The sequence below is a fragment of the Schistocerca nitens genome, chromosome 2, assembly GCF_023898315.1.
Source record: "Schistocerca nitens isolate TAMUIC-IGC-003100 chromosome 2, iqSchNite1.1, whole genome shotgun sequence".
In the NCBI taxonomy this organism is placed as follows: domain Eukaryota; kingdom Metazoa; phylum Arthropoda; class Insecta; order Orthoptera; family Acrididae; genus Schistocerca; species Schistocerca nitens.
In genome coordinates this window covers 743,084,222-743,105,557 of record NC_064615.1, presented here as the reverse complement: position 1 = coordinate 743,105,557, position 21,336 = coordinate 743,084,222, and the positions used below count along the sequence as shown (strand labels likewise).

The 21,336-nt window shown below is 40.1% G+C and overlaps 1 protein-coding gene across 1 annotated transcript in view; it reads right to left on the bottom strand.

Moving 5' to 3' along the window:
* The window catches only part of LOC126236963 (translation machinery-associated protein 16 homolog), a 51,125-nt gene extending 34,540 nt beyond the window's left edge, over positions 1–16,585 (bottom strand). Inside the window, exons 1-3 of the mRNA XM_049946668.1 lie at positions 16,511–16,585; positions 13,227–13,318; positions 2,369–2,509 (exon numbers count right to left, since the gene is read on the bottom strand). Of these exons, the coding sequence (XP_049802625.1) occupies positions 2,369–2,509; positions 13,227–13,318; positions 16,511–16,570 (293 nt within the window). The 5' untranslated portion in view covers positions 16,571–16,585. The remainder of the gene's footprint in view (positions 1–2,368; positions 2,510–13,226; positions 13,319–16,510) is intronic.
* Between the last annotated feature and the right edge of the window lie 4,751 nt (positions 16,586–21,336).

The following is a 21,336-nucleotide window of genomic DNA, read 5'->3' as shown; positions in this document are numbered from 1 at the left end:
GAATGGGATACTGATGCACTACGTGAATTAAACTTTGGGGCTGTTTGCTACAAAATGACATCTACCAATTTTGTAAGTTCTCAATAAATTTCTGTATCTTTCCAAAGTCATTAAGTCCTCCTTGACTCACCTTGTATTGGATGTATTGGACAAGCATCTATCTTATTAGCAATTATTTGCATAAAAAATAAGAAAACTATACATAAAGATTAGATCTTCCCCATAATGCAATCACTACTGCTGAGCAAATACAGATAACAGTGTGAGAGCTATAAATCTCTAAACATAAACATAATACTGCAATGTACCCTAGCAGTCCAAAGAGTTTTGAGACTATCATCTTACCCCACTTGAGTACAATGCACAGCATGTTCATACACCCATATGAAACTGTCAGGGTGTCTGACAGCTTTCATGTTGTTCGCAAATGAGAAAAAAACACACACACACACACACACACACACACACACACACACTTATTTTTCATATTTTTATTTGTCCACACCAGTACAGAGCTACACACTCGTCTTCTGCTGTCCTATAGATGATACATATTAATACCACACGTAATGCTATAGGCATAAAAATAAAATACTACTGAAGCACCGGGCATTCACATGTAAAATCAAACACATCCTAACTCCCAGAAGATGTAACCTGTAGCATATAATATTATGTATTAAATTACTACGTATCTTCTATGGGACCACTGACGATGAGCATGTAGCTCAGTACCGGCCCACTAAAATACAAAAACAGCAAGTAGCTTTGTCCTTGTCTATAGTGGGTATTTCTCCTATGGGTCATCAGACACATTTTCTCTGGTGTTTCAGCAGATATCTGCAATTCTGTTTTTGCAACGTGTAGCTGTAGTCAGCCTAACAGGTCTTTCATACAACACAAGTGTCAACAGAAAGTATTAGCTTGTGTCTCATTACCAACAAAATTATCTTAAGGTGGAATTTTACATGCCCATTTGATAGAGCATGTCCTAAATTAGTCTAGTGCATTACTTGTTTTATCAAAATGTATAAATAGGAACAGTAAAACATGAAGAAAAAGCAATACTCCAGCAGCACTTCTGCATGGCAGTAGCAGTCAGCATGGGCCAGTGCGGTGCTGTCACTGCTGAAGTACTGGTTATTCTTTGTGCTTTCTTGTCCCCGTTAGTTCACACCTATCAAAGGAATATCACTCTAGACTAATCTGGAAACATTCTGTCCAACTTACACACAAAATTCCAGTTAAGAATCATTTTGTTTGTACTGGAAACAAATTGATGCTTTCCAGCAACACTGGATGTCATAGGAAAAATGTGAAAAGTAGCATTTGGTGTGGCTGACTCCTGCTACAAGTTGCAAGAAAGAAATTGCAAATATTTGCCAAACCATGATGTGTCTGATGACTCTTTCCTAAGACACCTGGTATACACAAATGGAGTTTACCAATAGAAGTCTCTCTTTGGGACATTCAACTTGTGTCTCTCAGTGGCTTGACTATAGTAAGGGAAGTTCTGGCAGAACATAAATAATTTGGGAGTAGAGGTGAGCTGTCTCCTTTACATTGACCTGAATGTCTTATGTTGTCCAAGCACTGACACATCAAGTGAATTTCTACATTTTGCCTTTGTGGCAGGTTCCTACTGATACCCAAATCTCATCATGATGTTTTTGAGGAAAGGACGGTCCGCATTTTGCATTTCAATCTAGTCGCATCAGACACCCACAAGTCATTTTTGTATGGAAATCAAAGCGTACGGACCAAACCTTGCAAACAGCAATTTTGTCTTCTTTAAACCATTTTGAAGAATGTATTTACCATTGATTTACAGATGATAGTTCGTTGTTCCACTGTGATTTGTGACACAAGAGCACTGACACACTATGACTGGTTAAATTCACATCTATTGTTTACTGTTATTGGTTTAAGCTGCAATCACAATTACTGCACTGGCATAACTTGTACACCAGGGAAAAATCAGTATCAGAACTTTTTGAACAGACTCTGTACAACTCTTACACCAAACAACATTTATTGACAATGGCAACCATGGCCAGTACTACAATTGTACTTCTTATAATCTAATGTGTACTGCATGCAGCAGGTTAACATGCCATATTCCACACCCAGTTCATGTACAAATGGTTTCTATTTCATAGCTATATGGAACCTCTCCACAAGGAATCTGGAAGAGGTTCCTTCTTATTGTAAACTTTAATTACAGTTAACTGAACAGTATAGAGTATACGATGCTGGTTTACAAATGATCTGCTAGTAAGTACAGTACAGAAACCATTCACCAAGACAAAAAATATGACTGTCATACCATATACTACAAATTTCATTTCAACTACAAATTAAACAATACCGTTCAATAAGTTCCATAAGCATTTCCGCTGTACACAGGGCAGCATTTGCATCAAGGTTGTCTTTGAACCATTGTAACTTCTCCCCCAGCAAATTCTGCCTTACTTGATGTATTAACTTAATCTTCTCACGTGCTGAGATCCTGTAGGATAAGAAAAATTATTTCCTCTTAGAACTGATGACAGTTATTCATTCTGAACACCAAAAAACAACCTGTATCTTAAGCTTCACTGTATTATAGACTTCATATTAGTAAAAATAATTCATTCATCCTCTGCTGAAAGCTAAGTGCCTTCTGCTGCCATGCTACTATGCTTCCAAATGAAGGTGTTAATATAAATTGCATTCTTTACTATTCTTCTATGTTTTGGTAGACACCTCCACAACAGAAATAAAATGTGTACTATACAAATTAGTAGTTGATTAGTCATATGGCTTAATCCGAAGTAAAACACATATAGCACTATGATACAATAAAATGTACTGTCTTGCTATAAAGACTGAAACAGCCACTATGTTAAAAAAAAGGAGAAAATCTGATTAACAGAAGTCTTTGATACTGCTCTGCAAACTCTCAACCAAACTTTGCAACTTAACCAAGACCTCAGGCAATACTACAAATCAGTATGACTGATTCTGAATTCACATTTGTTAGCTTCGCCAACTTAAACCAAACTATCACCTTTAAAACTATTCTACACTTCTCAGTATGCTACAGATTAGTCTGTCACAAAAACCTACATTACAAAAAATAATACAGAGATAAAAAAATATAACCAGTGTTCTACTTGCACATATACAATGTCACATGCCACAACAGCATCACAGGAGGAGGAGACTCGTGCTACCATCAGGTTCAGTTGACACAAAAAATTTGTAGCCTCCCACATGACACATAAGCAACCTCTTTTTATTGAAACAAAATTCGGTCATACAGACAATACCCTATAACAATTTTCAATTCAAGAGAGGGCTAGTACCAAGCCCTTCCTCAAATGACAGTATCACACTTCACACACAGTGTAACATACTAAAGTAAACATTATTTCTTTGTTTTCTGAGAGCACTAGAACAACACATAATTATCCATCATTAACTATATACATAGAACAATGACTACACTAGGTATTGCTTTCAAATTGCTAATAATGGGAAGGAAAGTGACAGTCATGGCATATTATCATAAACTGTCAAGATATTCACCAGAAATGACCAGACAGAACCATGGAAAATCTAAATCAAAATGGACAACTTTATAATTTAGATGCTGAACAAGTACTCATTGATACCAATACAGCATTCAACTGAAATCAAACTGTGCAGCCATGCATAATTCACCTACCCCCAGCTTACAGGCTCCAATTACTGTACTGGGTAAGTGAAAAGCCCCTTAATTATAGAACTGTTGTCCAATTACAAAATACTATCACTCCGAAAAAGTGAGTGTGTCCAATTTGTACCCTAACTTTGTTGGTTTACAACATGAAGATTACAAATCATTATAGGATATATTGAAGTTCATGGTACAACTGTTCTTTGACCAACATCACCATTATCACTAAATTGAGGTTGTAGTGACAAGACTGATCTGTAGTGGAGTCTGAGTTGGGAAAGGCAATGAATATGCCATGAAAATTTTACCTCTACATTATGCATTCTGTAGTAATATTTAAGTACCAGATGAAACCCTACTTTCCCATCGCAGCCTGATATTTTTAAGTCTGTAGTATGTTTGGATGTGATTAATAACAAGAATACCCTCACCTATACGCTTCATTTCCTGCTGGAATCCCGACACTTTGATAGTTAAAATATGCGAGACTTCACAACAGTCACAATACCGCTTGAAAGCATCACTGGTTAAAATGGGCAGGTAGTATCATATTCTTCAATATTTCATCCATGTGTTTCAATTACTTGAATGTGTACCAACAATTAACTATTGAGATTACCCTCTAAAAGTAGCAAGGCTTTTTCCATGTCAGGTGGCACAAACTGGAAGATGCTCCCAAATTGTTCGACTTCAGTTTTGATTTAGTTTATATGGAATCTATTTAAGGGATCTGAATGCCTTTTTGCCAAGTTTCAACTCATCTGTACCTTGTGGTAGGCACTACAGCTGTTTCAACAATGGCCACTTTCTTTGGTCTATTGTTCTTGAAGTAATACAGCTGATTGTTTTTGCAACATTCCATACTGACTAAGTTTGATATTGACATAGAAATAACATAAATGAAGCTCAAGCCACAATCTCTCTTCAAACTTTCTGAAAAAATTTATAACAACCTATTTTCCACATATTTTAACAAAAAATACATAGTGAGCAAAAGACACTGGAAACACAATCATTTATCAGTGTATATGTTAGGGTTCCACATCTACCTCTATGTGGATGTTCTGCAAATCACATTTAAGTGCCTGGCACAGGATTCAATTTTCTATTATTCCAATCTCAAACTAAAAAAACTCCTCCCGAACAGGCCATGAAGGCCCAACGGTACTGACTGGCTGCCGCGTCATCCTCATCCCATAGGTGTCACTGGATGCAGATATGGTGGGGCATGTAGTCAGCATACCACACTCCCAGCCGTATATCAGTTTCCGAGACTGGAGCCACTACTTCTCGATCAAGTAGCTCCTCAGTGTGCATCACAAGGGCTGACTGCACCCCACTTGCCAACAGTGCTCAGCACACCGGATGGTCACCCATCCAAGTGATAGCCCAGCCTGACAGTGCTTAACTTCAGTGATCTGACAGTGTTACCACTGCAGCAAGGCCGTTGGCTCCAGTCTCTAACAGCATGCGGAAAAATGAACACCTACAGCTTTCCGTGCAAGCTCCAATTTCACTTATTTTATTGTTATGATCATTTCTCCCTGTGTAGGTCGGCGTCAACAAAATATTTTTGCATTCAGAGGAGGAAACTGGTGACTGAAATTTTGTGAGAAGATTCTGCCACAGTGAAAACGTCTTAGTTTTAATTATGTCCACCCCAAACCCCGTATCATTTCAGTGACCCCCTATTTCACAATAATACAAAATGTGCTTCCCTTCTTTGAACTATTTTGATATACTCCGTTAGTCTTATTTAGGGAAGATCCCACACCACACAGCAGTATTCTGAAAGAGGACAGACAAGCATAGTGTAGACAGTTTCTTTAGTAGATTTGTTACATTTTGTAAGTGCCCTTCCAATAAAACACAGCTTCACTGAGCCTTGCCCACAACATTTTCTGTGTGTTCCTTCCAATTTAAGTTGTTCATAATTGTAATTCCAAGGTATTTAGTTGAACTTATGGCCTTTAGATCTGACTGATTTATCACGCAACGGAAGTTTAACAAATTCCTTTTAGCACTCATAAGGATGACCTCACTTTTCATTATTTAGGGTCAATTGCCAATTTTTGCACGATACAGATATGTCTTCTAAATCGTTTTGCAATTTGTTTTGATCCTCTGATGACTTTAAATGACGATAAATGACAGCATCATCTGCAAACAACATAAGACGGCTACTCAGACTGTCTCCTAAATCATATACAGGGGGTTTCAGAAATGACCAGTATATTTGAAACGGCAATACAAACTAAACGAGCAGCGATAGACATACACCGTTTGTTGCAATATGCTTGGGACAACAGTACATTTTCAGGCAGACAAACTTTCGAAATTACAGTAGTTACAATTTTCAACAACAGATGGCGCTGCGGTCTGGGAAACTCTATAGTACGATATTTTCCACATATCCACCATGCGTAGCAATAATATGGCGTAGTCTCTGAATGAAATTACCCGAAACCTTTGACAACGTGTCTGGCGGAATGGCTTCACATGCAGATGAGATGTACTGCTTCAGCTGTTCAATTGTTTCTGGATTCTGGCGGTACACCTGGTCTTTCAAGTGTCCCCACAGAAAGAAGTCACAGGGGTTCATGTCTGGCGAATAGGGAGGCCAATCCACGCCGCCTCCTGTATGTTTCGGATAGCCCAAAGCAATCACACGATCATCGAAATATTCATTCAGGAAATTAAAGACATCGGCCGTGCGATGTGGCGGGGCACCATCTTGCATAAACCACGAGGTGTTCGCAGTGTCGTCTAAGGCAGTTTGTACCGCCACAAATTCACGAAGAATGTCCAGATAGCGTGATGCAGTAATCGTTTCGGATCGGAAAAATGGGCCAATGATTCCTTTGGAAGAAATGGCGGCCCAGACCAGTACTTTTTGAGGATGCAGGGACGATGGGACTGCAACATGGGGCTTTTCGGTTCCCCATATGCGCCAGTTCTGTTTATTGACGAAGCCGTCCAGGTAAAAATAAGCTTCGTCAGTAAACCAAATGCTGCCCACATGCATATCGCCGTCATCAATTCTGTGCACTATATCGTTAGCGAATGTCTCTCGTGCAGCAATGGTAACGGCGCTGAGGGGTTGCCGCGTTTGAATTTTGTATGGATAGAGGTGTAAACTCTGGTGCATGAGACGATACGTGGACGTTGGCGTCATTTGGACCGCAGCTGCAACACGGCGAACGGAAACCCGAGACCGCTGTTGGATCACCTGCTGCACTAGCTGCGCGTTGCCCTCTGTGGTTGCCGTACGTGGTTGCCCTACCTTTCCAGCACGTTCATCCGTCACGTTCCCAGTCCGTTGAAATTTTTCAAACAGATCCTTTATTGTATCGCTTTTCGGTCCTTTGGTTACATTAAACCTCCGTTGAAAACTTCGTCTTGTTGCAACAACACTGTGTTCTAGGCGGTGGAATTCCAACACCAGAAAAATCCTCTGTTCTAAGGAATAAACCATGTTGTCTACAGCACACTTGCACGTTGTGAACAGCACACGCTTACAGCAGAAAGACGACGTACAGAATGGCGCACCCACAGACTGCGTTGTCTTCTATATCGTTCACATCACTTGCAGCGCCATCTGTTGTTGAAAATTGTAACTACTGTAATTTCGAAAGTTTGGCCGCCTGAAAATGTACTGTTGTCCCAAGCATATTGCAACAAACGGTGTATTTCTATCGCTGCTCGTTTAGTTTTTATTGCCGTTTCAAATATACCGGTCATTTTTTAAACACCCTGTAGATAAGAAACAGCAAAGGGCCTATAATGCTACCTTGGGGAATGCCAGAATCACATCAGTTTTACTCTAAGACTTTCCATCAATTACTACAAACTGTGCTTTATCCGACAGGAATCCATGAATACAGTCACGTAACAGACGATATTCCATAAGCACGCTATTTCACTACAAGCTGCTTGTGTGGTACAGTGTCTAAAGCATTCTGGAAATCTATCTATCTATCTATATCCGAATCCCGCTCCAGCTACTGCCGGGTCTGGGTGCTGACAAGTCCTCTCCATTTGGCTCGGTCCTCCCACCACTTCTCTTCCTCCACTTGCTGCCAGGTCACACCTCTCCTTTCCAACAGATATTCTCACTCACATTTTCAACCGTGTTCTCGGGCGCCCTCTAGGTCTTTTCCCATCCATCTTTAGTTCTTCCATAATTTTGGGGAGTCTCTGCCCATGCATCCTCTTAACATGCCCATACCATCTTAATCTCTTTTTTCAATTTCTTCTCTCATACTTTTTTGTTTGAGGTCCTTTCTAATCTCTACATTCCTTACTCTGTCCATTCTTGTTTTTCCCTTAACTGCTCTGAGAAATTTCATTTCCCCTGCTTGCAGTCTGCTCCAGTCCCTTTCTGTCATTGTCCATGTTTCTCCACTATAGGTGACAATAGGGATGTAATAATTCTTATACATAAGGAGTTTTGCTCTTCTGAAACTTCATTGTTCCAAATCAGATGTTTTATTGTTTGGTAGAAATTACCTCCCTTCTGTAACCTCCTATTAATTTCGTTAGTTATTCTTCCATCCCTAGATATTTCACTCCCTAAATAAGTGAAACTTTCTACCACTTTGAGGGGTTCTCCATTCCAGGTAATATTTCCGTTGACTCCTTTCTCCCTTCCAAATACCTAATTCTACAATTGTGGCCTCTGTACATTGTCTTTATAACATTAATGTATCCATCTTCTATATCTATCTTCTTCAGTTCTTCCCAGAGTCTTTCCCTGTCAACTGAGTCATATGCCTTTTCTATGTCTATTCTGGAAATCTAGAAATACAAAATAACTTCAAATTCCTTGTCAATAGCACTCAATACTTCATATGAGTAAAGAGCTAGTTGTGTTTCATAAGGACAATGTTTTCTAAACCCATGTTGACTGTGTGTCAATACACGAAGTAATTCATAATGTTAGAACACAATATATGTTCCAAAATCCTGCTGCATATTGACGTTAATGATATGACCCATTGCTTGTGTCTTGCTGCTAGCATATTTCACATACGACTCTGGATTTTCTGTCAGGTTTCGAGACAAAGTTTCATTGTGGAAACTATTATAAACATCTCACATTGAAGTCCGCACTAAATTTCGAACTTCTGTAGAAGTTCGCCAATCTTGGAGATTTTGCGTACATTTAAATTTGGCATGTTTGTTTCGTTGTTTCTGCAACAGCGTTCTGATCCATTTTGTGTACCAAGGAGGATCAGTTCAGTCATTTGTTAATTTATTTGGTATAACTCTCAATTGCTGCCGATACTGTTTCTTTGAATTCAAGCCACACCTGGTCTACACTTACACTGTTCATTTGGGAGGAGTGGAGATTCTCTCTCAGGAAGGTGTCAAGTGAATTTTTATCTGCTTTTTTTTAATATGTATATTTTTCGTTTATTTAAAAGCGAAAGATCGAGCTGTGCCAATAAATGCTCAATGGTGGCGCCTCGACCTGTCGCCACCGACCCACCCCACAGAGGGTTATGGGCATTGAAGTCGCCCAGTAACAGGAAAGGGGGGGGGGGCGGCAATTGGGCTATCAGCGCAGCCAGGACATGCTGCGCAACATCATCATCCGGTGGAAGGTAAAGACTGCAGACAGTAACAGCCTGTGGCGTCCACACCCGAACAGCGACAGCCTCTAAATGTGTTTGTAGAAGGACAGACGCGCTGTGAAGAGAGTTAAGGACATATATGCAGACGCCACCAGACACCCTTTCATAAGCTGCCCGGTTCTTATAACAACCCCGATAGCCATGGAGGGCGGGGTTTCGCATTGCTGGAAACCAAGTTTCCTGAATAGCAATGCAGAAGAAAGGGTGAAGGCTGAGAAGTTGTCGGAGCTCAGCTAGATGGTGGAAAAAAACACTGCACTTCCACTGGAGTATGAAATTTTCCATGGCTGAGAAGGCGTGAAGAGACTAGGAAGGCAATTTACGCCGCTTGTTCACTCGCTGCCACCGATTCAGAACCCGCACGAGTGACATCCATGGCGTCTGAGGGACCGGCGAGATCCAGGTCTGCAGCAGACGCCAGAATCTCGACCTCGTCCTCAGACGCTGAGCTTGTTGGAAGCGGTGGGACAGGTGCCACCGCAATGTCGGGATTCTTGGGGACCTTTTTCTTTTTATCTCGCTGTGCCTTCGGTGGTTCAGGCTGGGAGGGCTTCACTGGGTCAGTCTCAGTGACGGACGACGACCGTGAGGCCCTACGACCAGGGACCGGTGGTTGTTTGAGGCACTTGCAGCTGTCTGCTTTTATACCGGTCGGAACTTGCGAAGGGAGGTCACCAAGGGACCCCTTCCTGGCGAGAGGAGCCGAAGAAGTCTTACGCTTCTCCGGTTGGGAACGGGGAACTGATGTCCCTGATGGTTGGGGGGCGTTGCTCCTGAAGTAGATGGAGCAGGAGCAACAGGGAGTGTAGTGCCCCCCACCATCACGGGGGCAGGTGTGGTTCTCTGGCTCTGAGAGCTAACGGTGTGTGGTGCAGCTATAGGAACTGTAACAGGAGCGACAGTGGTGGCATAAGTGGACGTCATTCATACTGGGTGCAGTCGTTCAAACTTACGCTTAGCCTCAGTGTAGGTCAGCCTATCCAGGGTCTTGTATTCCATTATTTTCTGCTCCTTCTGGAGAATCTTACAGTCTGGCGAGCAAGAGGGATGGTGCTCCCTGCAGTTGAAGCAGATGGGAGGTGGGGCACATGGAGTATCAGGTGGGACGGTTGACCACAATCACGACATATGAGGCTGGAAGCACAGCGAGAAGACATATGGCCGAACTTCCAACACTTGAAGCACCGCATCGGGGGAGGGATATATGGCTTGACATCACAACAGTATACCATCACCTTGACCTTCTCAGGTAACATGTCACCCTCGAAGGCCAAGATGAAGGCACCGGTGGTAACTTGGTGATCCCTCGGACCCCGGTGGACGCGCCGGACGAAATGGACCCCTCGTCGCTCTAAGTTGGCGCGCAGCTCATCATTGGGCTGTAAAAGGAGATCTCTGTGAAAAATAATTCCCTGGACCATATTTAAGCTTTTATGTGGGGTGATAGTAACAGAAACATCCCCCAGCTTCGTACAAGCGAGCAAGGCTCGTGACTGGGCAGAGGATGCTGTTTTTATTAAGACTGACCCTGACCGCATTTTGGACAAGCCCTTGACCTCCCCAAACTTGTCCTCTAAAAGTTCTACAAAGAACTGAGGCTTCACAGACACAAACGATTCCTCGTCAGCTCTGGTACAGACGAGATAGCGGGGCGAATACCTTTCGCTCTCATTCATAGCCTTTCGTTCCTCCCATGGTGTGGCCAGGGAGGGGAACGATTTGGGGTCATACACATTAGCCGTAAAGTGAGCTTTGGAACGTTTAGAGACTGCTGACAGCTGGCCGCCAGCGAGAGATGATGTACCACGCTTCATTGCCGGTCATCCGCCCTGATGCCACCTACTCCAACCAAGAGCCCTCCCCACGGGCGCCACCCAGCCACAGCAAAGGCAACCTGGCAGGATGGCCATTGCCAGGAGTCCCGATGCCCCAGGGAGATGGACATCTACTCCTTGGCATGCGTGGGAAGTTAATGGCGCAGGCATCAGTAGAGCGATCCCTGTGTTGTCAGGGGGCTACAACCAACAGGGTACATGGCAGCCCCACCACAACTGACTGGCTACCGTGCTGGATTTTAGGTGACATGTCGTCCATGGTTTTCATCTGTGCAGAAACTGGCACTGCTCATCGCATGGCGGAAAGTGCACACAGGAACGGATCCATGCCCTAGAGATGGAGAGCGGGCAGGACTGCAATGCAACGACGAATAAGCTGGCGAAAGTTCTCAACGCAAGGAGGACACAATGCACCGAGTAAGACGCTCCTTCCCCAATCGGCTCGCTCTTCAGAAAAATTTTGAGATATGGAGGTCAAACCCGACAGGGGACCATCACATATAAGGCCGAAACGTTTGAGACTCCTTTTAGTCGCCTCTTACGACAGGCAGGAATACCGCGGGCCTATTCTAACCCCCGAACCCGCAGGGGGTAGCATGTTTGTGATCCCAGAATCATCAGTGTGTGTCACTAGTGTGTGCAGCACAAGACTGTTTTATAATATAAGTTATCTGGTGCAAATTAAAGAACACTGTGCAATAGGAACCAAGCAAATGAGGCAGTGTAGTTGTTGGAACACTGAACCCATTCAGGAGGATGGCAATTGCTCTGTCTAACCATCGTGATTTTGGTTTTCTTTAATTATTTCATGCAAATGCTGGAACTGTTTCTTTAGCAAGGCCAAGGTCGACTACCTATCCTACACTCACACAAAAATACTTATTTATTCTATGTGCATGTGTATTTTGAGTTATTGACTTCCTCTGTATTTTGATGAAAAATGCTGTATCACTCTGAAAGTGTCCTTAAACGAATAAATAGATCAAAGTTTAGTGTATCTGGAACTTTTGAAAGCTATAAAAAACAAACATCTTACAAATGTTCAGCATTCAACCATATTTACAAATTAATTTTGTGATGTGAATGTAAAATGACTCATTTCACATCATTGTGATTTATCATGCAAAATAATACATGGAACATGAAACTAACAAACTAACTCAAAAAGTTTGATAGCATAAGCATAGTCCATGCATTTTTAGGAAAGTTCAGAATTCACTAACTTTCTGACAGACGAATACACAAACACTGATAAAAGACCACTTTTCTAGTGCCTTTTAGTATCTACCTGGTTGTCGTCAAAATGCAGGGACAATTTGTCATGAGAAATGTTTTCAGTAAGTACGAATAGAGACTGTGATAGTGGCAACACTTTCTGGTGTCCATTTATATTCGGTGAAAAAATTTGCATCACAATGGCATTCTGAGGGCACTATAGTCCATATGATAGAACATGAGCCCTGACATTTAAAGTGGGCTTCTTAGGGCTGCTGCTTTGCGCACCTATCGCAAACAATCATGTAATGTCATTTTGTATGAATGTCTATGAAGTGCTGCTGTTTTGCCACAGTTCTATGCGTGACTACAATTTTTAGTCACATAGCTTCAGTACCACATGCAGCCTTTTTTTGCTTTGCAACTGTAGGCTGGCAGAAGTCAGCAACAGTGGCCTACATAACTTCAGGATTTCTTCAGAGTGCTTCCAGTTACAAAGAAAGTGGCCCTTGTGAACACAGCTCTGGTAATTACAGAAACAGGTGGAGCTGAAACAATTCATAAGGATTCTCCATGGCTACACTATTGCTTTATCGAAAAAATCTAAGTGTGTGTGTGTGTGTGTGTTTGAAAGACTAGACTGCACTAGAGACGTATGAGAATCTCACACCTGAAAGTTCAGTAATTTCACACTTATAAATTTGGTCACACTGTGAAGAGAGAAGCTAAGAAACTATTCCGATTTTAAATAAGTGGCAGGTCCAATAATTTGTGCAACACAATAACAACAAAAATAATAATACATTATAGTGTTGACACTGTCAATAAAATAGTGGTTACCTGCTTATCTTCTTTGTAAGCTGCTGGGCTTTTCGGCTTCTTGGATGGATAACTTTTGTGAGCTTCTTTAGATCATTCTGAATTGATTTAGGCTGAAAGAAATCAACTCACTTTGTATTTTTGACATTGCTGCAGTTTCAGACTGACACATTCACAGAATGAAAGACATTAAAAAAAAATGGCATGAAGGTGAAGTAAATTAGTTAAATGAGTCAGCATCTAGTTACAGCAGTAGGAATAGAGGATACAGAACAACAGTGGTTAACTAGCATCCCATTTACAACGAAGCAGAAGCTTGGATTTGTAAAGGAAATTGGCTGTCTCCTTTTCAAACATCCATTCTTGCATTTGCCTTATGATCTAGGTATACAACATATAATCTAAATTTGGATGACTGGATGGAGATTTGAACGACTCATTTTCATTGCAGATCTAGAGTCTTAACCACTGTGCTGCCACCTCACTTCATACATAAAGGGACTGAGTCTGAGAGAGAGAGAGAGAGAGAGAGAGAGAGAGAGAGAGAGAGAGAGAGAGAGAGGGGGGGGGTGGGGGAGGATAAATCTTAGTGTCCGATTCCACTTGTCGGCTTTGACAAATGACATCATACCTAAGACAAAGACGCTGCATGGAGGCAATCTATGACAGGAATGGATCATACTCAAACAAATGAAGCATGTGATAAAATTACTCACATTTAACGTGATTATTATTTACACACAATTACATCCAAACAAGTTTAAGATAACAGAAATAAATAAGAACAAGATTAAAAAAATTATGTCAGATTAGAATTATTACCATAATTGACGTGAGTAGAGGGCTGCAGACAGCCATTAAATGCATTACAGAACAATGCATGGTGAAATCACACTATCATAAAATTGCATTAATTTTCGTATTAAGTATTCATTCAAACGGAAGAAACACAGGAAAGTTGGGGCTTTGGACAGAGAGAAACAAATTGCAACAGAAAAATGGGAAAATAAAGCGAATGTTAAATAAGAATTACTAACATGAAATATGGAGAAACCAGCACCCTAAATTCTAAAAGAAGCAGTTACACAAGGAAGGAAAATCTATACAACGTAACAAATACTGGAATTGATAAATAGAACTGACCTATATATATACGAGGTCAATTCTAGTTACCGATTCCAATATTATTATCTTTTTCGCAGAAGTTCAGATGGCAACTACAAGTGCAGAAATTGCATTACATTTAACACACGCCATGAAGAAACAATCTAATCAATGAACCATCGAATAACTGGAATCGGTAACTAGAATTGGCCTATACAAGTCATCAGTTCTAGTTACCGACTCCAACTATTCAACCGTAGAATGGTGGGAGTCGGTAACTGGAATTGACCTATATATGGAAAAACGATGTACATAATGAACCATGGAGTGTTTGGAAACTGTAACTACAACTGACCTATATACCTAAATTCCAGATATCAGTTCCACACTTTCCCTGGTAAATAATATATCAATATGTCAACTACAGTCACTGATTCAACAAACCATTATTTTTCAACGTCTTTGCAGTAATTATGAGATCAAAGTATAAAGAAATGTGCAAAAGCCAGAATAACTTGTAAAAAATTAATAAGAAACACTAACTGCCAGCCACAAAAGAAGCACCACCGAAATCAATTTATCCCCATCATCAGCCCCTAACCGTATGCTAAATTTTAAAATAAAAAAAGCCAAATTATATCACAAGTCAATCATATAAAGCTGCAGGCACAAGGTACAACAAGCAGACCCTCGCCCCACCATTGTACCCAAAAAAATATTAGGCCCTAACACAACAGAAAACCTTCCCCCCTCCCAGAAACCAGGAAAGTACCAAACCCACAGATCATGAAAAAATATGAAACCCACCCACACCTAACTAACAACATGAGCCTTGCATATTTTGCTGACCATTTTTATAAATACTAGAAATACACAATAACCTTTAGAAATGCTCTTCCTCCAACAATATTCATCCAAATGGCCACGCAACCCTGAAATCTCTCTCTTTTTCCCACCCGACAACAGATTTTACAGCCCCCCCCCCCCAATAGTATTTGCGACTGCCCCCATCTTGTTATCTTTAAAATCAATGTTGTGATTTACAACCTAATATTAACACCTGTCACCCAACTCCTAGGAAACAAACCCTTCTAACATTACCATTGAATTTTCTTCTACAAATTCTTCAACTGAAGAGGCTAACACTGCCTTCATACAATTTGGAACGACCCTAAATACAATATCAGCACAATCCCATTAAGAAATTATTACTCCAAAAAACCAAAAACCTCATGCTCCCTTTCATACTTTTTCTTTCCAAAATGTGACTCTTCTACTTAAACTTTAGCCAGGATGGCTACGCAAACTTAAGGGCAGGGGCAATTCCCCAGAACTCCAGGAATGGGGAACAAGGTAGAAACGGCCTCATAAGAAGTCCCTAATAAATTAATGTTGAGCATGTAGGTGTGAGGAGCAACACTCAGTAACTAAAAGTTGGCGGAGGAAAAGCCGAATGATGTGTGTCATGATATATAACGACCTTATTCCGCTAGTACTACACTGTACAGGAAAGTAATCAATTAGAATCTGGTCTGATAGAAACTGAAGAGCACATGAAAGTATGGTACAGTTACAGTGTGTGAATGAAATACCACTTAATAGGAAACGAAGAACATTTTTCGAAAGCTCTATAATGGGTAACATGCTTCACAGTGTTTAATAGGAAAAAGATCTTTAAGATTGTGGAAAGTGCACACAACATTATGATTCAAAACAAATGCTTGGACAGCGCAAACTGGCAGTCTCAAAGCCAAAAACCATTTATGGTAAAACAAAGGCAAGACCACCTCTATTTCTGCGGGGCTTCTATGTCACACAAACCCCGTAAATAGTTAAATCGCTACACTGCTCCGTATAATACTGACATTAACTACCACCACCCTGGTGAAATTACTACGAAAATGGGTTATACATCAATACCTTGAACATGATACGAAATAAATGCTTCGATCAGTCACTTCGCATTACATGCAAGAAATAAGTGAAAATAGCAATAAACACCATGAACAACCATGAATATGCCATGCAAACGTTTACGTCTCTCTCTTCTAATTTGACATCAATAATCACAATCATTTCAGTTCAGCTTGCGCTACCAGAAACCTTCAGCTTAAATTCGTCATTACTAAGCAAATATTTCAGATAACTAATTAACAGAGTGTGTTTGAAAATGAATTGTTTACACGCTTTCAGCAACATACCATTTTCGCAGCACTTAAATCACGCACGGACGACACAAACACACGTGACTCACATTTCATTAAGTCAGAGACTATATTCCATTTCGGACGTAGACTTTGGAATTATAATTTATGGGTGTTCACTCCAATATTCCTGGCAAAGTTTCTGATTTTAAAATAAATAGAGACCTAGGTTCCACCAAGCATCACTGCTATTCCATTTCAAAAACTGTAAAGCAATATTGCAGTTCCTTAAATACAATTATTTAGATTTGCTACAATAAAACATTTTCAAACGAAATGTATCTATGAAATTATATTACGATAGTTATCACTAAATATTGCCGCATAAGTATGTGTATATGACTTTTTACATGAGATTATGAAAGCTGGAAACTTGCCCTATTGCAAACTGAGTTTACCATGCGAATTTACGCAATACTTGCAATTGCTTACGTTTCGATATTTTTGCTCATATATATAATTATTCAGGGAGTCCTGATTTATATCTGGTTTCATCTTTCTCACAACAATCGATTCTAACATCAGAGCGAACGAGGCAAAGTCAAATCGGATACCGCTCAAGACGTTGTTTCGCATTGGAAGAAACAGCTTTTCCGCGGTAAAGGTAAGCGATTTTATTTGCTATATGTTTATATTTGCTAACTACATTCCAGTAAGTGACTTGTTCTCTACTGCGTGTAGTAATCGTATGTAAAAATGAAGCTAGTCTGTGGCAATTGCCGTACGTCTTAAACTTACGCGTCCCTAGTACATTTTCGAGCGAAATTAATTTTCACATCTTCATTTCATCTGGTAAATATCTATGGGCATAAAGAAAGCTTCGGGTCAATCGTAGAAAAAGGATATCGATAATCTACATTTGCAAAATGCAAAACGAAGTAGTCTCACGAGATATTTCGAATATTTCAAACAAATTTTGCCTTTTTGAACACAAAAAGCAACAAATTTAGTTTACTAACTCTGCGGCAGCAGATTGGTCTCTAAACGCTCAGTATTTCGAAACCTCTTACTGATTACCGGTACCCTGAATGAAATATATGTGTCCACAGCTGTTCATATTGCGTAATACATGGAAAATGCAGTTGTTTCAATATCAGTTCAGTACAATGGTTTCTGCATTTCCTTCGCAGCTGAGCCATGTGAAAAAACGCCCTTTTGTGACTGCGGTTTAAAATTTCCTTTTTGAATAAGAGACATAAAGAAGGAATATTTGTAGCTACGCAAGCCACACATCTTTTTGAACATTAGAAACGTAGTAACAACATAAGAGAGCGCCCTCTCCTTTGTTTAATAAACATCAAACAAATAAAATCTGTTAACGCTCAGCACCGCGTATATATTTGCTTGCTCATTTTAAGTGGAAAATAAGAGCAGCTTACTCTTAAAACAAATTAGTTATTCGAATCTACTAAGTACCAGTCGCAAAAAATTAGTGAATTTCTTTCAATTTGGGACAACTTTAACGTAGATAAAAAACTATTTTAAAAATTTAATGATAAGAATTTTACTGTAACGCAATTTATACTTTTCTCTGAGTGAAAGTTGGGCTGAGGAAGGATGTGGTAGCTTGATTTCGACGTTCATTGAATATTTGCACATGTATGTTGGGTACACTATAGTGGTATAAGAAGGTGGGTGGGTGGTACAATGCATAGGTGAAGAGTGCGACAAGCCACTAACATGATTCTGCTGCTTCAGTCTCTGCTGTGAACTGCAAGAAGCACAAAGAACGTTAGCCATTGATTTTCATTTTTGTGTACGTATGGAGAGTCGATTTCGCTTTTGTATGTTGATTATGGATAATATAAAGTGAACAACTACTGTTAATTGACAAGCATTAGTAAGGTGTGCATGTTTTCTTACCCAAGTTCAGGACACACTAAAAATTTTGATTTTTAATAAATGCAAACTATCTCTTTAATTTGTTACAAGAAGTAACACTAATTTAATTTTACACTGACAATTACAGATAAAAAGTGAAGTAAATATCTAATTTTGCACACATAGTTTCATAATTGTTATATCTGCTTAGGACAGAGCTACAATAATCGTGAAAGTCCCAGACAAAAAAAAAATTAAATTAAAGGTGGATCGATTGGTCACCTTAGCAGTAGCTATAGTTTTCTGACTACCAGTATCTAAATTTTTTTAGATTGATTCTCAAGCAGAAATAAGTATCCCCTTTTGTAGCATAGCCAGCATTGCAGATGTCAGAGTAGGAAATTTAGGGAATGTGTGGTGTGGGAAGAGCATGGAGAGTGCACTGGAATCTTGCAAAGTATTCATCACCTGTCTCTACACGGAATACATCGTGAAAACACTTGTAACTCGCACAACACTGCAGAATTCAAGGCTTGCGCCAAGATGCTTGCATGTGGAAGTATTCTGCTGGCTCTGCCCATGGGAATCTGACATGGCAGAAAAGTAAGAAACTTATAAGAATCATATCATTTTCTCATTCTCATCACCAACAAACAGTCATGGAACCATATGAAAATTCATTCATGTTGTTTATGTTAAATCATTTGAACAGTTCACGATTTCTGTTATATTACAACACTTGTATTCCACAGATCTCAAAGAAAGAGATCTCTTGAATCTGGAAAGAAGTCAAACATGTACATGTAATATGAGTACAATACAATGAAATGTCTTTATATTTCAAAACATTATTGTAATATAGCGATAATGAACATATAAAATAATGTATAAACATTAATTTTACGGTTTGTTTTCAAGTTGTTAACAATGGAGAGCAGTTAGCCAACAGAAGTTCTTTGAGTCTTAAACTCCATCCTACATGACATATCAAATTCTCGTTGAATACATGTGCACCCAAGATGTCTGACTCCTTTCTGAACTAGTATTAACTCATTGAAGTCTTTTTATAAGTGATTATGGTTCTAGTGTTAAACTAATGTGTTTCACTATTTTTGAGGACATATAAATATTGATAATGATGAAATACATTAATGGATATATGTCTTGTGAAGCAGTTGTTAAAATACCAAGCATTTAGAAGAAATGTGTGCAGTATATTCTAGTGTTAACACAAAATATAATTCTTATAATATGCTACTGTATTCTGAAAATGCTATCTCTGTAAAATGAGTGGCTCCAAAAACGCATTCTAAAATGCACTGAGGAATGGAAATATGCAGAATAATATTGGTTTATTTATTCTTAAATAACTTACAGCAGGCATAATGTGTACTGCAAATGTAGATGAAATAGGGTACTTCATTAACTCTAGGTAGTGCATTTTTCAGTTAATGTTATGATTTACCCTTTCTCCTTCTTCTGTTTCATTGTTTGAGAAGATAATTTTTGTAGTTTGTGAAGTGCTCTGAGAAGCACTGAGCTGTATGTACTTGTAGCAATTCAGCTATCGTTGGACCACCTTTTGGTGTTTTCAAATATTTGGTTAGCTACATTTTCAGTAAGGGACCTGTTACTGTATTTTTTCCCTGAACTTGTATCATCTTCAAAAGGAATAAAATTTGCGACTTTTGAATTTACAATGGGAAGAAGCAGAGGATCAAAAAAGAATCATGTGGTACATCACATTTGATTGCTTCAAATTCTGAGTAGCTATTATTATTTGATCGACATGGAACCAATATACGAGGGCGGTTCAGAAAGTAACCTCCGATTGGTCACAGTGCGGGTTGTGGGGGGAGTAGCGACGCCATCTGTGCGTTCACGCACTCAACAGGTCAGTCGGCATCAAGCCGTGGTCGAGTGAACGTTGTACCTGCGCTAGTTTCGTTTTTGTGGCAGTTTGAAATGTGTGCTGCAATAGAAAACCCCGCCAAATGTGAAGTGCGTGCTGTCATAAGGTTTTTTACAGCCAAAGGATATTCTGCAGCAGCTATTCATCGTGAGCTTTGTGCCGTGTACGGACCAAGAGTTATGAGTGAAGGAGTTGTCCGTGAATGGGTACGTTTATTTAAAAGTGGACGAGAAAACGTTCATGATGAAGAGAGGAGTGGTAGACCATCATTGGTGACTGACGAACTCGTTCAGACAGTTGATGCAAAAGTTCGTGAAAATCGACGTTTCTCAATGTCGGAGTTGTCTACTGGTTTTCCACAGATTTCTAAGACTCTCTTGTACGAGATAGTGACAGCAAGATTGGGTTACCGTAAGTTCTGTGCACGATGGGTGCCCAAAATTCTTACCGACCACCACAAAACTCAAAAAATGGCCTCTGCATTAGACTTTCTGTCACGTTATGAGGACGAAGGAGAACCATTGTTAAACAGAATCGTGACCGGTGACGAAACCTGGATTAAGTACGTGAACCCTGAGACAAAAGAACAATCAAAGATGTGGGCACATTCAAATTCGCCTACCAAACCAAGAAAAGCCTCGCAAGATTTTTCTGCCAGAAAACTGATGGCAACGGTGTTTAGGGATGCCAAAGGGGTGTTGTTGGTTGAATTCATGGAACGTGGTACGACCATTAATCAAGACGTGTACTGTGAAACAATAAAAAAGTTACGACGGGATATACAGAACAAACGCCGTGGTATGCTGACTTCCGGTATCGTTTTTTTTGCACGATAACGCCCGTCCTCACTCTGCTCGCAGAACAACGGCCCTTCTTGAGTCCTTCAAGTGGGACGTTATCAACCATCCACCTTACAGCCCAGACCTGGCGCCAAGTGATTATCACCTCTTCATGCATTTGAAGAAATGGCTCGGGTCACAGCGGTTTGATGACGACGAAGAGCTCAAAGATGCGGTCACAGGCTGGCTCCAGGCACAAGCGGGTGATTTTTATGCAGAAGGAATTTCAAAGCTTGTGAAGAGATACGATA